Genomic DNA, 17,302 nt, shown 5'->3' with positions numbered 1-17,302 from the left:
AGGTGGAACAGGGAAATAGTCCTAAAAACGGAACTTTAAATATGCAATCAAAAAAAGAGGCATAAAACTACACAACTACTATTGTTATCCCTTTCTAGCACAGTAGTTAGCCAGCAATTGTAAAATCCTATAAACACTGTCTTTCTCTTTAAATGAAGGTGGTTGCCATTTAAAAAACAGCCAACTGGATCAGTTTCTTTCTGCAACTATAGCAAATCATGACCTTGAGCTGTTCCATGCACAATGAACAAGCAGAGAATAATTTACACTTTCCAAACAAAATCACATCCTACAGCCAAGGAGAAGTTCTAGACTAAATGCAGTCAAAACCAAGGGGCATTTAGGAGGCTGAATGACACTGGCAGAGACAGGGAGGTCTGCGTTAATAAGTGACAGGGCAAAAGAAAACAGCTCAAGTTGCACCACGGGAGATTTAGATTGGATATTAGGAAAAATTTCTTCACCAAAAGGATGGTCAAGCCCTGGAACAGACTGCCCAGGGAAGTGGTGGAGTCATCACCCCTGTAGGGATTTGAAAACCGTGTGGATGCGGCACTTGGGGACACGGGTCAGTGGTGGACTGGGCAGTGCTGGATTAACAGTTGGACTCCATGATCTTAAAGGTCTTTTCCCATCTAAATGATTCTATAATTTTATGTACATCAAGGTGAGCTTTTATACTTCTTCAGAGATAGGTATTGGGATATTTCCAACAGCTGAGAAGGTACTAACAGCTTTACTAGATGTGTATGTACATTAAAAATTTTAAGTTAATACACAGGAGTAAGTCTGAAAACAGGATTAAACAAACTGTACTATGAAAAAACCAATTATCAAATATCACAAGTCAGAAGCAAGGACAGGATTTGTGAAGGGAAGGAAATTACATGTAGAAAGGAGAATAAAAATAAATGCTTAAGGCAAAGATATTTATGTTGTATATCAAGCCACTCATTAATAAGAGAAAAAAGCAACTTCTTATACGTGACACAAGGACAGAGAAGATTGGGCTCAAAGAAGGATTGCCAGCTCCTGTGGGAGGCAATGAACAGAAGAACTAAGTGCATATTCTGAAATCAGTAGGTGAGAGAACCTTATTTTATTGTTCCCCTACAAGAAATGGGATTCTATTCCAGTCACTTTTAGACAATTAAACAAAGAAACAAAAGCCATCTTTCCATTCTAACCTCCTACCCACACCAAGGAGAAAAAGTAGAAATTGGCAAAGTACATACACTTTTGCAGTAAAATAAATTACAGCTTGACTTAATGTGAAGCCATCAAGAAGATTTATAATTATTCTTCATATTTAAACCATAACACTTTTCTAGTCTAAAGAACATTACCCCCTCAAACCTTCTCCACTTCTTTTCCAAGAGAATATGGTTTCATTACAGATAACAGTCTCATTACTCTGTACGACTATTGTGAATATAAAAGAAAACTACCAGATTGCACATCCAATCCTTTTGCAGTTTATACAATAGTCAGCATTACAAGAACTGGTTTAAAGGCTTGCAAGGCAGCCTACAGTCACAGTAGATACAGACCTGCTCATATATTCTAGATATATGTGGAAATTTTTTTCTGCCTTAACTACCTGCCAGTTAACAGCAATTCTTTTGTTCACTTTTCTTCTTTACAACATTTCTCATCAGCAGTGATGATTTTAGCTCTAGATCCTCAACAGAGAATCTGCTATTCTTTGACAATAATTGAGCTACACAACACTTTAGGCAAGAACTTTTCATTAAAAGCTACCAAAAAATGACCTTACTTCAGGCACAAGTCTGCTGCAGAGGTGCCACTCACATCAGCAAGAGAAGTGACTCCCATCTGCATTTGCCTCAATCGACCCTGAACTGTTGTGCATTCAAATGTTATGGTAATTAGTTTACTTTCAAATGAGATTGAAATAATAACATTAATCCTGCACACACTTTGTTTTCATTCAAGCTCCTAAAGCCTTTGGAAACAGATGCTATAAATGCCATATAGATGGTCCTTTTTCTTGACATCATTGCTATATATGCAAAGTTACAGATAATTGACCTGTTCAGTCAACCAGATCAATCAATCATCCATACCTACTTGTGATATTTGACCCCATTTTATTAAAACAAAACCAAACTTACAAAACAAAGAGCACCACACCTATCAAAACACACCCTGCAGAAGCAAATTTTGAATGCAAGTTGCCATCAAAACCGTTTTAGACTGCAGACAGAAAGCAAAACTTTTTACGTCTTCATACCCATGGAAGAAGACAAATCAGAACTGAATTGCATAAGGTTAATCACCAGGTCAGGGGAAAACTAGAACTGTAGGTTTTTTGAACGCTTTGAGAGCAGGAGTATTATTTAATTCAGCTCAATGCACTAGACAATGAACATAACATTTCAGCCAAAACAGGAAAGAATCATCTCTGCCAACTTAGAGTTGTTCTGTAAGGTTGAGAAATTTGCTGTGAATGAGTGAAGTTCAAGTAATGCAAGCCACAGCAGAGTCTGCCTGGATTTGTTGTCCTTTCAGTCACATCAGAAAATCCTAGGCTTTTACTATACTCTGGAGAGGAAGATATCCAACAGGCGGAGAGGATTTGTGTGAAGAATGGGAATTCTGTACTTTTCAAGACACTATTATTTAGGTCGTGCATTTTACTAAAGATTCCTGAGAAGAGCTGAGTTAGCAGCTGGTTTTGTCTGACAAATTATGTTCAGAATAATTAGAGCTCTCAGTAATTCAACTCCTGTATATTTAAAAACCAAGATAAATAAGCAGTATGCTTATCAGATTAATATGGTCTACATGAGTAATTCTATACACTAATGTTTGAATTATTCCAACACATAAGAATAGGTCCCAATCCCTCATATAATGCTGTGTTCTGCCATCCTTTTTCAGACAAAATTCCCTAGACATCTTGCAATGCTGAGGAAGTTCTACCAAACAACTATATATCTATATTAATAACATGCTTAAGGTGGACTGGACAGAAGCAGTGCCAATTTATGAAGGTGGCTGAACTATATTCCTATTACACTTGGGTGGTACAGAATAAAGGACTTCAGCAAAACAAACTGCAATTTTTTTTCAAATGTTTAAGCATTCCAATTTTAAGCATCTGAAAAGCAAAATAGAAAAGTCAGAATTATGTCATTACTAAACTCAGTTTAATTTCAGATGCCTTTCTTGAATTAAAACTTACATTTCTTAGCACATAATTTCTTTTTATTTTTAGTTCTTAGCTAAGATTAGGATCTTAGCCAAGTTTTAAATCATGGGGTACTCATGCATTTCAAAAATAGTAAGCTTGACCTTCTGCAACTTACATATTTTTAATATGAATGCTATTTAATAGATTTGTCAAAAATAACCACCAGAATACAGATATTGCCTGCATTTCATACAAATGTCTTTATTCTCCAACTGTATTAAAATATAGAGGAAAAAAAAATAACATTCTTCAGTCATTCTGCTCCTTTGCTCCCAATGTGTTCTATTCCTCTTCATTCTACCACTTTTATGCGTCCCTGTTCTCACCTTTAGCTGGTTTTTGAGCCTGCAGTAGCTTCCTGATGCTGACTCCTTTCTGCAAAACTTGCCTCCCCCCTCAATGACAGAACCTCCCTTTGGTTTTGGAGAGAATTCTGTCCCACCTCTCCCCATTTCCCACACACGCCAGCCAAGGCACAGCCAAGTACATTGGCTCTTACTGGGGATATAACCACCCTCTCTTTCCAGAGACATTCACAATGAATAAAGTGCACCAATAGATCTTAACCTATTTATTCTTCCTTTTAAGGGTTCATAATTTAATGAAAATATTTTAACAACCTCTGTATTTACATAACCTTCCCCTCTTCTTAGGTGTAAAACTATTACTAAGCTATTACTCATTTTATTTCTGCTCCATTTTCTCAGGTGACCAGATCCTTACTTCAGCATTATGATTACAGCTGCTAAAGGAACAGAAAAATGACATTAATGGCAAAAATTTCCAAAGGAAAAGAGCAATGGCTATAAACAAATGGGAGTAAAGAGAAGGGGAGAGTGACAAAGAACACATGAAAATAAATTTCTATGGTAATTGAAATATAGACAGAAATAATCAGATACTCATAAAATGATAAATAAAATTGCTCAATTCCCAATTTAGCTGCATTTAATAATTGTGAATTAGACTCTAATGGAATCTTATTGGTTGGATCTTACTTGGAAGAAAACCAGAATAGGTCAGAAAAAGTCTGAAGGATCTAGACAGGAAAAAGTAGTGCAGAACTGTAGTTATGCGGAAAGTGGATAATAAGGAAGAAGTACCAGCATGGAAAAAGTTATAAGGGAAAGAAGAAAAGGTTTGCAAATTTGCAAATTACTTTCTGATATCAGCAGAGCATATCACCTTGTATTCAAAGCACAGGAGGGATTCATCCTCTGACAAAAAAAGGGTTCAATTTCACTTGCCCGTGCAATACCATATGGAGATTTATTGCCAGCTACAGACACCAAATATCAACAACAAGAATAAGCGAGTTTCTATCAATTTTGTAGTTATTCAGGACTGTTACAGGAAACCATTTATCTTTTCAGTAGTGCAAGTTATATTTAAACAGTGTGTTAAAATTAATGCTTTGTAGCTCTCAGAGCTGATCCATTCCATTCCACTTCCCACTATTTCCATATCCTTATGCTAAGGGTGTTCTTCACCAGCCAATGCTCTCTATATGCTAAACACTCTAGAATGAAACATTGCTCCTAATTCTAACTAATCTCAAAGTTTTAAAATTTGAGGGAAAAAGTATTACTAGGCCCATTTTACACAGAAAATTAGGAAAAGATGCCTCAGCTGGGGAGAGGGGGGAATTCTGCTTGCAGCTTTAATTTTCAGTTTAAGGTTTCTGGCAGTCTATGTGAAATCCTACCACCACTGCCTGCACCAGATTTGTCTGTGAGACAGTACAGGTTAAATTAGCATTGTGCTTAAGGACTGCACTGATTTTGGCCACCACGATTACAGGACTTAAGCAGACCATCAAGAAACGATTATCACAGCCCCAGGATAAAAACCAGATATATCTATACATAGAAAATTAGATTTGACCAACAGAAATTCTCCAGTTTTCTTTCATTCACACTCTTCTCCCACTCCCAAAGGTTTTCATGGGAAATTTCAGGGGAATGCCAGGATTCATCCCCACTTTTACTGCAAAACTGCATTGCAGTTTGTAATGAGAGTAGAAGTCTGAAATGTGAAGTGAGTACCCAGATTTTTTTGTTTCATGCCATCTATAATAGCTTTCTTGTTGTACTTTGATGAAGAAACAGTAGAAAACATTATAAAAGGCACAGTGTGTGTAGGGGGTAATAAATCTGCTGGATGCAGATAGTCAATGGCTGCAAGTCATAATCTAAGGCTTTGCTTTTAGCCTCCTACGAGTTTTCATTATCAGTGAAAATTGCTATTAATGTAATATGATAGCATCGTGTCCAAACAGCTCGGCACTCATGCATTTCATACAGCTGTCAGAAGATGATAGACATTTAGCTTCAAGGTAAAGCCAAAGTTTGAATGTTCCTGCTTTTTATCTTTGAAGCTTTGTTACTTTAGAAGATAATTATCTAATTTTGTGACCAATGATGTGTTCCCAACACATCAAATTTTAATACCCATAGCATGTAGAATTTTTTTGTGTGCGTGTGTTTTGAAAGTTAGCAATTTCAGATGGCTTGACACAAAATCTTCAAAGTATATTGAATAGCCAAACATTAAAATGGGACCTGGAGGAACAATGGGAGCACTGGGGGCCTGACCAGGGTTTTCATAATGCATTCCAAATAGCATTTTCACAGTGCTTTTACCTAACAGGCTGCAGATATTATGACTGCATAATTTTGATTCCAGCTTTTTAGGAAAGCAAGTCAAATCCTTGTTTGTGTATAAAAGCACAAAGAAATCCCTTGACAGCTACTGTAGAATAAAGTAAAAATAGACAATAAGACATAAAACCTTCTGCCAGCTGACAGACTATTTCTGTACAACACTAAGTTCACTTAAGATACTGGGGGTGATAAAGATAGTAAAAGAAATGGCTAATAGAGCAACTGGGAGCTAAATGGCTTGTCTTAGCCCTAGATTAGAAAATAAATTCCTGTGTTACCATGACAAATTAAAAAGTCTTCTCCTATTCATGCAATCAGCTAAGTGGAAATTACTCTTGAGACTTCATAATTATGAGAACAGTTACATATTCCTATTGTGAGTGGTAAAAAGCCCACCTGAATATCAAACAGCAGAGAGCTCAGTTTAAGAGTCTATAAAGCTGCTGAGAACTATTTTAAAATAATAGGTCAGAAAAAGTGTTGAGACCTGATGAAGCAACTAAAAAATTCCACAATATTGACTATGACCAGGGCCTCAGAGATGCCTGTCATGACAAAGTGCTGTGCCTTTCCTTGCCTTCCAGGAGATTATGAAGATGATGAACCAATGATGTTTGTGGAGGTAGAAGCAACACTCAGCAGTCAAATTGAAATGGGAAGTTCCAGCTCAAGTAATTTCTTGTCCAGACTAGAGACAACATTGGAACCAAAAAGGTACTGCTGTCCTTGAAGGTTTTGAAGATCAAAGACCCAAGAAATCTGCACTGATTTTTAGCTTTGATCCCACTTTGAACAGGAATCCAAATTAAAAGACCTTCTAAATCCTGTTCCAGAATTAATCATTACCTGATTCCAGAAATAATGAAAAACAGAGTTCCACAGTGGAAGACAGGAAGACTTTCTATAGAGGGGATGATGAGTGTTGTTTTCCAGAACCAGTTTTGTGGAGTCATTAGTGTCAAACACAAAAGTCTCAATCCTTAGAGTATAATTAGAATTTTTTAATTCAGTATCACCATATTCAGAACACCACTAAGCAAAGGAAATCCACTCAACTTGCACATTGTAGAGGAATGGTGTCAACAGGACATATAACCCATCACCCACACAAAATTCAGGGAAGCCTGTCAAATCCACATTTTGAGTGCCCGAAGGAGAAATATTTTATGAGACTATTAGAAGCTCTTCTACCCTTTTCTAAAAACTAATAGGAATGCTTCGAGGTAATTACTGTCAGTCAAACATATGAGAAACTTAACTGATCAACAGTCAACAGGATCCACACATTAAACCCTGATATTCTGAATCAATTATATACATACACTTCTCACTTTATGTCCCCAATCTTGTGACGTAGATTAGGCCATCTTATAGTTTGGTTTGTTAATGGACCTGAGAACAACTTTTTCCTTCATCTTTTGCTTCCTTAACCTCGGTGCTCTAAGATCTCAACCTAGTTTGAAGGATAAATAGCAATAACTATCTCTAAGTGCCTCCTGTACTATAAAATTATTTATGCAAAACATTTGGCATCAGGCTCAAAAGAAAACATTTCTCTCTAGAAAATATGCCCATTTAAAAACAAAGATTAAAATGAAAGATAAATAAGGTGGTTCAAAAAGAGACAGGGAGAGAAACAGACAACAATAAAATATGTCAAGTTAAGAAAAATAAAAGCAACACATGAGTAGGAGCAGGTACTTTGACAAAGAAAACACCTTCTAAGACTTTATAAATTTTTTTTATCACCTCAGTGAAATGTATTAGTTTAACTCTTTACAGGTCTTTTCAGGAAACGACAGAAAGCATGATTAGAAGAAATCACCTGTCAAACTCTCTTTTCATGAAGAATTACTGCAAGAACCTATATGCTTTGAAGACTCCATCCAACCAACCAACCAGGCTCTACCTAAAGAAGCAAAACTTCTGTGCAAGTAATGCTTCAGGAAAATTCTTCTCAAGAATAACAACAGCAAAGAATAAACTTCAACAAGTATCAACAATTTTTGATAACAAAGCACTAGAACCTGTGGCAGGTACACAAGGAATAAACCAGGAGTTTACATCTGATCTTTTCCTTCTTTCTCACCGGGACATCCCAGTATGTTACAAGGCCCACTGAGGTTCCAGTATGTACTTCATAGTTACACTCAACATAAGAACATTGGAACACCTTGAAAACCTCACCCTGCTGATATCTTATCATGTGGTTATCAGACCTGAAGCCCAACAAAAGATGATGTGAGCAGTCAACATCTTTTTCCAACAAGTTTAGTCTATTGTAGTTGATATATTTATTCCTCTATAATGATATTTTAATAAGATCATTTGCTTGTGTGCTTATAAGGAGAAAGGAAAACCAGCAAGTCTTCATCCAGCCTGGCTACCCTGTACAGCAATGACAACTGTGTTTTATAACCTGTTTCTGCTGTGAAAATTGAAGGACACCCCAGCTATGCCTTAAGGAGATGTAGGCACAAAGATTAATAGTGCATAGATACAGACATCAGAGAAGTACAATTACTGTTACTGATGATAGTCCAAAATAAAGGATGTAGCTCATCTTCCTAACATAAGGCAGTTCAACAAAGTCTACCAAATATCCAGGAACCTGTTCTGAACAGTGAACCTGCAGGAGTTCCACACTATGCCAGGGCTTTCTCTCAATAAAATAAAAAATTTTAAAAATTAATTGATTTTAGGGAAAAAGTTAATGCTTGTGTTTAAAACCTGGTTCTTGTTCATCTACCATGGATATAAAGAAAGAATTTATATTGCCCTATTTTTTGATACACTGGATGCAGCATCCACACACTCGTATGAACGAGTGTCTTGAGCAACAGCAATCCCCTCATGTCTTATATCACTGTGTTTAAAGCCAGTGCACTGATTATCATTTACTACATGTGAAACTTCACCTGGAATGTCCTGGGAGACCTGAGAGCAGGATATTTTCAGAAATTATCTGTCTCTGGAATTAATCACTTCTGGAAAGGCTACCAAGACTCTTATCAACTTCTTTACAACTATGATTTTAAAAGAAGTTTTTTTGCCAAGACTTCTTTTTAAATACAAATCTTGCAATAATTTTATCATACACTCAAAAAAAGTACTTCAGCTTTACACAAATTAACTTGGTGGATGCTAAACAGGCTCATAAATAGCATCCATGTAATTTTGCAAAAATATTATATGTTAAAAAAGCAAAATGGAACTTCACAAGAACAACACATTAATCATTGTATTTCATTAAAATGTGTCAGTGAAGCTTCTACAGAAACTAGAATACCATCTACCCTATCAATATATAATTTGTGTTGTAAAATGTGTTAGCATTTATTATCCGCAACGAAAAACTCTCCCCTACAGAACAGTAATGACATTTGAAAGTGTGGAGTATTGATTAGCAGTTGCTTAAGAGTGAATCACCACTACAATACAGCATCTATTCATGCTCTACATACCTTCACTGTCAAGATAATTTGCATGGAGAGCAGCTTCTTTAACATTGAAACGTAAGCATTTTCCAATACAGGATGTGAAAACAACCATAAATGCATTAAGCAAGGGAATTAGCATTCTCTTCCTTTCAAGATCTGATGTTTTCCAGGTGAATTGTCTGCACAAAAATGTCCATCTTAAAAGACATTACTGGAAGTGTGATGCACACATCATGAACTTACTAAAGCCATCTCATATGCCTCTTACATGCTAACAACAGAACTTTTTTACTTTCAATAATACAAGTGAGAGGACCACACTCTGCTTGCAAAACCCAGAAAGACACCAAAAATACTGCAAAATAGAGAGTGCTGATGGAAGCAAAACATGAATTCAGCATGGCTTTCTCCTTTTAGACCAAGTGACATCTAAAACATGATGTTTGATATACAAGCTGATTTGACTACATTTTAAAACCATTACCAACACCAAAAAAATTATTACTCCTGCCATAACATTCAAACAGGAGAGCACAAATCACAGATCATTCAAAGTGCAGTTCTAACTTCACTGAAGAGAAAAAAACTTTTCCAATACCTCCAGAAAAGGCAGAACTTTATTACAAAAAAAGTAAGCCAAGCTATTTTTTGTTATGGACAAAGAGAGAAGAAAGTATTCAAAGTTTAATAAGACTGATCTTTTCCTCTACAGATCAACATGCTATCTGAAAATTAGTATGGGACCCAGCAGGTTTTCCCACCAAATACATTCGTAGCATATCAATGTGTTTGATTTTGTTATTCTTGAACAAAATTAAAGTATCTATCCAGAAGAATTTACATCTTTATGTCTGCAGATAACATTAAATACTTCAAAACACACTGAAATGCTCTGTACCTAGTCTGGCATGGATGATAATCTCGTCATTCATGTATCCCAAATATCTAGGATTGTAGGAATTAAAGGGGATGGAGACTCAAGCTCTGCAAGCTCCAAAACTTCGTTTGCCTTAATCATCAGAATTACACCGGTTTAAGATTCTCAGGTGTATATTTCTTTTCTTTTCTAAGGTTTGATTTCAAGTCAGTGCTAGGAGACACATTTTACAAATACCAGACTTCAGGAGTTCAAATTATAATGAATTAACTCTGAATACAGTTTTTTGTAAGCTCTGCACCATTACCTGGCTGGTGGGGTTTCGAATTTGGGCTTTGGGGTAGGTGTCAGGTTTGGTTGGTGGGAAGAAGGGGGTTGTTGCTGCTGGTTTAGATTTTTTTGCAGGGGGCAGCAGTATTTCTTTTGATTGGGTTTTTGTCTTTTTTGATTTACAGTCTCATGTATACAGATTTTATTGATAATTTTTCCCCATTTTTGATGGGAAAAAATAACCAGTATTATTTTTGCAGTTCTAGAATTGCTCAGCTGAAAAAAGTTTAAATTGATATCCAAAAAGTCAGTCCATGCCTATCCTTTAACCTGCATGTCTCAGTCCTACTTGACCCTTCCTTCAAAGCAGTGGTTGCAGTGTCTCGAGCAAAGAAGCAGCCTACAAAAACCAAAACCAACATAAGGCTGAATAAAAGAAAGGCAATTAATGTCAAGATGATTGGACTAAACTTGCCTGAGATTAAAGTCACTATTATACAATTTAAACTAAAGATAGATGTACTGTATGAATCAGATCCACCAGCTGAATGCTAATTGATCTAAATCACCCCGTTATATTAGTTTTGCACTGACATTTCCACAATTGCAAGAAACTACCAAGATACAGCACCCCCTCCTCTTCAGGGAGATAAAATGCAATTCTGCATCTTTAAAAACAGGAATGCTTTCCTGCCTGAAAACCCTGCTCTGAGAAAAAAAAATGATTTGAGAACTCCCAACACGATGAAGGATTTGTTGAAAGGAGCAGGCAGATGCGGACTCCAAACTGCTTCAGACCAAAGCAGGCAGTGCCTTACATAACACTGAGGGCTCCAGCAGACAACTTACATAAGGAGACTCTGAGGGAGCCTTAAACAAGCTTCTTGTCAGGAAGAAACCTTTGTGGAAGGACCAAGAAATTAAGGATATTTTCACCTGGAAACCGTTCCTACATTTGCATTCAGGAGCAAATGAAGAATTATCAAAGCTCAGAATATTAAAAAAAAAAAGAGTAGTCTCATCAAAAGGACCCTGAGGAAGCATAGACTACGCTGCACTGATTTAAGAAGAGCTTTACTGTATAACAACAGCATTCCCCAAAGCCTGTTCTCCAAAATTCTAATTGCAGCAGCTGAAGTGAATATGTTCCTGGCACCTAACCCTTGCTTTGCAAACTATATTTGAAGCCTAGCTTTGCCAGTGGGCTACACTCACATTCAGTACAGGACCCACTAAACGCAGAGTGATTACTAAAGAAAAATAGCTAAAATGTCAACATTCAAATAAGGCAGATGTCTTTTGACAGCCTAAGGAAAAAAAACAACACCTAAGAGAGAATTAAAATCTGAGTCAATTCTTAGGCCCCAACAGTATTTGCTAAGTAGGTGAAGAGTATGAATATCTCTACAGCATCAAGAAGCCTCTCCAAATCTATGTGACAACTGTAAAACCGCCAGAAATCAGACAGATTAGGAATAATGCTGTCCTATTTGCTTCTGGATGTTTTCTTGTACATTTAATGGTCTTCCACCTCTTTAAAAGCAAGGAGTAGAACATTTTTTAAGTGCCAATTTTGCTTAAAACCTTATCATAATTTCTGAAATTATTTACTGAACTATTATTTTCCAAGCAATTTGCAGCATCTGTATTTCATCTAAAGTCAGTTTTGGGAAAAGTCATATATCCCAGATATGTCTAGGAGGAAAAACAAAATAATTAGGTAAGATTATCATAATGAAATAAAATAATGAAACATTCAATTAAGATATGGGAAGCAGAGGGGGAGGTTTTTTAAAAAAAAAATACTTTCAAAAAGCAACAGAAATATTCTTAAACGTCTTTTACAAATTCAAGAGGACACCAGTGCTGGTCACCCTTTTGATGTTCACAGTACTGCAAGACCTTAAAAATCACAATAACTCCATCAATATTCACAACTGTAACCTGGCAAAAAATTTCTTTACTGAGTATCTCACATGAATAATTTCCTCAATGAAATTTTAGTGTGGGTCAAATGACTCTTAATGTGCAAAACATTTGGGCAGTAGAGACTGTCAGTCATGCCTAGACTGTGAGCACATCCCTTTGAACGCTGCACTCACTGTGTGTGCTGACAAAATGAATCAAGTAACATTTACATTAATTTTTCATGTAGCAAGCCTGTATCAAGCTAAATGGCACTCCAAAGCAGTTGACAGTTGAGGAACCTATACTGTCCTGGTCCATAATCATACACACATTTTATATCTTCACTTGTTTAAGGATGCTTAATTCATAATCAGGAAATGTGGGCTCCTCCGGTAATATCAGAAGTCTCACTGTTTCTAAAAGTGGAATCTTGACTTTAAAATGACATGGATTCTGATCACCCAGAGCTCACAGTAAATACCAAATATATTCTTGATGCCTGGCTAGTGGGGAGGGAGGGGGTGGGGAAAAAAAGGCATTTGTACTTAAAGTCCTCCTGTGCTATCACCTCCTTAACTGCTGTGACAACCTCCATCACCGACTTTGCGTGTTGAAAATACTTGCAGATCTTGAAGTTTGGTATGTTTCTATTCACAAAAGCTAACAGAAAAAAATATACTTTATAACAATACAAAAAAATACATGCTAAAGTCCTGTCATCCAGGCTTATTTGCCACAATCAACACCAGGATATAGCAAGCTTAAATGGACAGAGACATTTGGAATTCCAAATAAAAGAAAAAGCAACAGACGTACTATAAAAACTACTGTAACCAGAAGGAAGAAAAAAAGAAAAAAAAAACAATAGACTATGTGACAGAGGAATAAAAATGCTCTAAATACCTGTCAAACCTGCGTTTTGTCTTTTCTCTCTCATTCAATAATATCATAATATAAGCAAGAAAGAAAAACAAAATAGCTTGGAAAGAACATACACTGTCCACCTTCAAAAACAGGAGCACAGACTGGTTAGTGAAACAGAAAGGATGCTGATGAAAAGGTAAAATGAATAGCTTCCAATTACCTACAATTATAACAACCAATAGGAAGCAATCTTGCTACTTCAGAGGGAAAAAATACATTACAGAAGGGATGACAGCAGCATCTACTATGAGGAAGAGAAGGAGGATTAAGGATTCCATAGTGATTCTTTGTGGATTTTAGCATGATTCCAAACAGGGTACATTCCATATTCTTCCAGCAAGAGTTGGGCTCAGTACTGGTAGGATTCATTTCTAAAGCCATTTTTGCGCAAAAATGGCTGCGCATGGAACAGCTCCAAAGTTAAATAAAGATACTTGTTTGTTAGGGCCTAATAAAAAAAAATAAAGCTTTTTAATAATACTTGATTACCAACTAATCAAAACTGAAAGCTCCATCTGCTTTATGAATTTAAGGTGTTCATAAAAAACACTGAATGTAAGACTACACAGACTTTAAAGAATGAGAGCTGGAAATATAGTAAATATTGAGTGCTCAGATTTTCAGAATAAAATGAAAGTTTGCCCAACATATTGAAGTGGAGCCATTTAAAGGCCTTGAGAGTTAGTAAGAGACTGCAAATATTTTTGTTCTTAATAGCTCTGTATTTTCACTTATTGAAATCTGTGTTTTACAGTCCTGGGTATACAAATCTGAAAAGACAGAAACTGCTAAAGAACTCATATGTCTTTAGTAACTACTAAATCCAGTTGCTTTCATTTTAAAGGATAGCACGAGCTTTTTATTTCAGCTGCTACATGTACTGTTATATAATTTCACACATATATAAGCCTTTTGAAATAAATGCTACAAGCTCAAGGAATAATTTCCTTCACAAACAGACAAAATAAAATTAGTGTTACTCAGAACTAAAAATCATGTCTACAAAAAATCAGCAGAAATTTAATATATGGGTTGAATGAGTGCTTTTAATCAGTAAATGTCTCAATGTTTTTCCATTTACATATTGCATTTTGAGAATCACATGCTAAATGCCCTAAAATAACAGTCTCAATCTAAGATATTCCTCTTAGTCTCTTTTTTCTGCAACTGTTGTAAAAATAAATTGTCTACAATACAGAAGTTTACTATAGGTTGCATATTTAAATTAAACAGAGTCTTTGATATATGCCTAACACTCAAATCTGCTTTTTCATTACCCTCTCCCCCAATTATGTAGACTTATACCAATTTCTCAAGTTTTTGCTATACTTCACTACCTTATTACCCAGCTGTGCAGCTGAGCAAGAAGATAACCACATTCATTCCTTTTATCTGTAATGATGTAATACATCTCAGCACTGGGTTGAGATGATTGGGGGAATAATGGGATTGTAAAAACTGCAGAGATGACAAACAACAGTGCAGCCACCTTCTCCTGATACAGTGAATTGTGTACATACAGCCCAGGGTGAAAATAATACAATATGCACTAATTCTGCTCCTCGAATGAAGTTAACATTTTTCACAAGAAACAGCTGCTTCTGCACAGAAACATCATCATCATCATCACAATGCAGCAACCAGACTAAACACCCGCAACCTGGGCTGAAGCCTAGGCTACAAGAAATAAGTGTTGGAGTTTACTTTCCAATGAAAAAAGAAAGTCATCCAAACAGAAAAATATCAGGTTAAGCAAGGACTCTACAGACAGTGCAGTGCAATGCAAAGAGTCATCAGGGACTAGTATGCAATACAAAAATAGAACTTGTACAAAAGCACATACAGCACTGCTTTCCTGTTCATTTAAAAAATTAAATCTGCCTCCATTTTCTCTGCTAATACCTTCCTTACTACAACTGAAGAAATCCTTACCTTCTGAAGGAGCTGGGAACCTGAGTATTTGGCTGCAATAGATTTGATCTCTCCACCAAATGCTGAGGCCCAGAGCTTTACACTGTGATGAAAAAAAAGAGAGACAGGAAGAAATGTAATACACATGTCATAGCAAGCAACAGAGACTGTAACAGCTTCAGCTGCTCGGGAGGATCTGAGCAATTTTGCATTAGAGAGCTCACTAAGGAACCTAAGCACAGCAAAAGATCAGTGAAGCCGTACAAGTATAAGCACAAACTAGACCCTGTGCTAAGGTAAGGCCTCTGATATGAAAGTACCAACCTGCACCATTAAAATTTAAGGAATTAACTTGTACAGAAACATGCTTTGGCACAACGTGAAACATGCATTGAAAGGAAAACAGCAGATAAAATAGCAAAACACTTCTGAATGATAAATTCCCACATGAGAAAGAGTTAACAGCATCAATTTCAGTAAATACAAGCACTTAAAACTCAGTGGCTACACACTCCACCAACACATGCTCCCACAATAAAATCAAAGTGGTGCCAGGTGCCTTGGAGACAACCACTTTAAACACAGCTGACAGAGGAGCAAAGGTGCCCTGGAACAGTCAAATATCGGCAATACAAAAACAGGAGAACTTGAGCAGCCAAGTTCTCATCCTTGAACATGGTCCTGAGAGGAATAGCATGAAAGCACTTACACAGACAAGGGGATCTGCTGCTCCGATCCAACCACATCCACTAAGGCTGTGTTAAAAGCTGTCCAGAAGATAAAGAAAAAACCCCCAAAAGCCCGAAGAAGATTCAGGTTCTCTGGCATTGTGCCTCCCTGTGCCTGGAAAGATTTGGGGAAATTCAAGTGAAGCTGAGTTCAGCAGCAGTGGGGTTTTGCTTCTAAAAGCCTCTTTTCCCCCACTCTTAGTCCCTTCCACTAGAACAACACTGGAAAAGAAAAATTCACAGCTCCATCCTCATTCCTCCAAAGGATGACCCTCTCTGTGTAATGGAAGGAGCGGACCAGAAGCGAAGCTCTAATGACTTGAAAACTATTGTGTCCCTGGTAACAGCAAAGCGTTTTCCAGCACTACTGCAGCCACTTGCATGTAGTTCTTTACAACTCCGCAGTCAGCAGTGTGCTGAAGTTACTTCAGTGACCTACTGCTGCTCCAAAGTGCCCTTAGCAGCAAGAAAGCAGACTATTGATTCCAACTGGGGAGGCTGTCTTCTTGCAATTACTGCTCACTTTGCAAATGGAAAGCTGCCTAGAGTTGTCCTTTCCCTCGCCGATAACCTCCAGCCTTCATCCCAGATCAAGCCAGCCAGTGCATTGGTTCAGCGGAGCAGGAGCAGCAGCCTTTTAACGGGATAGCGCCGAGACAGAGAGGCAGGCACAGGAGGAGCTGGACCAGAGGGAGGGTACGGCAAAAGCAGAGAAACTCTGGAGGAGCTGAAAGTGGAGTTGAGCCCTTCCAGGAAGGCGAGAAGAGAGCGCTGCACATTGCCGGGGGCTGAGCTTGGGAGGGCTCGGCAGGGCTGTCAGGGGCGGGGGCGTGGGGCCGTGCACACCCACCGGAGAACGATTCAGGCAGGGCACCGCTGCATGACAAGCATCTGTCTGTCACACCAGCCCAGAGAGGCGAAGGCTGCTCGGAGCTCAGCGCTGCGCGGTGCCGGGAGCATCCCGGCCGCGGCGCCGCACCGGGGCGGGCGGAGGGAGGAGAGCGGCGGTCCCTGCCCAGGGAGCATCGCCCAGGAGCGGCAGCGGCGGCTTCCCGGAGCGAGCCCCGGCTTTAGGTCAGGCTCGCACACATTGAATTGAGTCATAGGGAGCACGTCCTTGTGCATAAAGGCACGTTTGCTGCTTCCTCCCACGCCGGAGCACTGCAGCGAGTCACTCTCCGAGAGCTCAGGACCAGCAAAGGCTTATGAATGAAAAGATTTACCTATGCAGCATAAGTAAATCAATGCGGGCTGACTCCAGCCGATGAGTAAATTATTAATTTGTGCTCGTAGAAGAATCCTCTTGATATAGCAAATATAGGATTACAAGCTCCTCCACAGAGAGCAGCGTGCGGAGCAGGAGG

At 37.9% G+C, this 17,302-nt stretch overlaps 1 protein-coding gene across 6 annotated transcripts in view; it reads right to left on the bottom strand.

Moving 5' to 3' along the window:
- Positions 1–16,946, bottom strand: part of CACNA2D3 (calcium voltage-gated channel auxiliary subunit alpha2delta 3) — a 396,804-nt gene extending 379,858 nt beyond the window's left edge. Inside the window, exons 1-2 of one of the 6 annotated variants that reach the window (XR_005602956.1) lie at positions 15,920–16,946; positions 15,232–15,313 (exon numbers count right to left, since the gene is read on the bottom strand). Coding sequence is in view for 5 of the 6 variants with exons in the window: in XM_039558917.1 (XP_039414851.1) it covers positions 15,232–15,313; positions 15,920–16,038 (201 nt within the window). In the remaining variant the exon portion in view is untranslated. The remainder of the gene's footprint in view (positions 1–15,231; positions 15,314–15,919) is intronic. The other 5 variants (XM_039558917.1, XM_039558915.1, XM_039558916.1 and 2 more) reach the window with 5 other exon arrangements.
- Between the last annotated feature and the right edge of the window lie 356 nt (positions 16,947–17,302).

Source organism: Corvus cornix, chromosome 12 (genome assembly GCF_000738735.6).
Source record: "Corvus cornix cornix isolate S_Up_H32 chromosome 12, ASM73873v5, whole genome shotgun sequence".
Lineage (NCBI taxonomy): Eukaryota > Metazoa > Chordata > Aves > Passeriformes > Corvidae > Corvus > Corvus cornix.
This window is presented reverse-complemented; position numbering and strand designations above follow the sequence as displayed.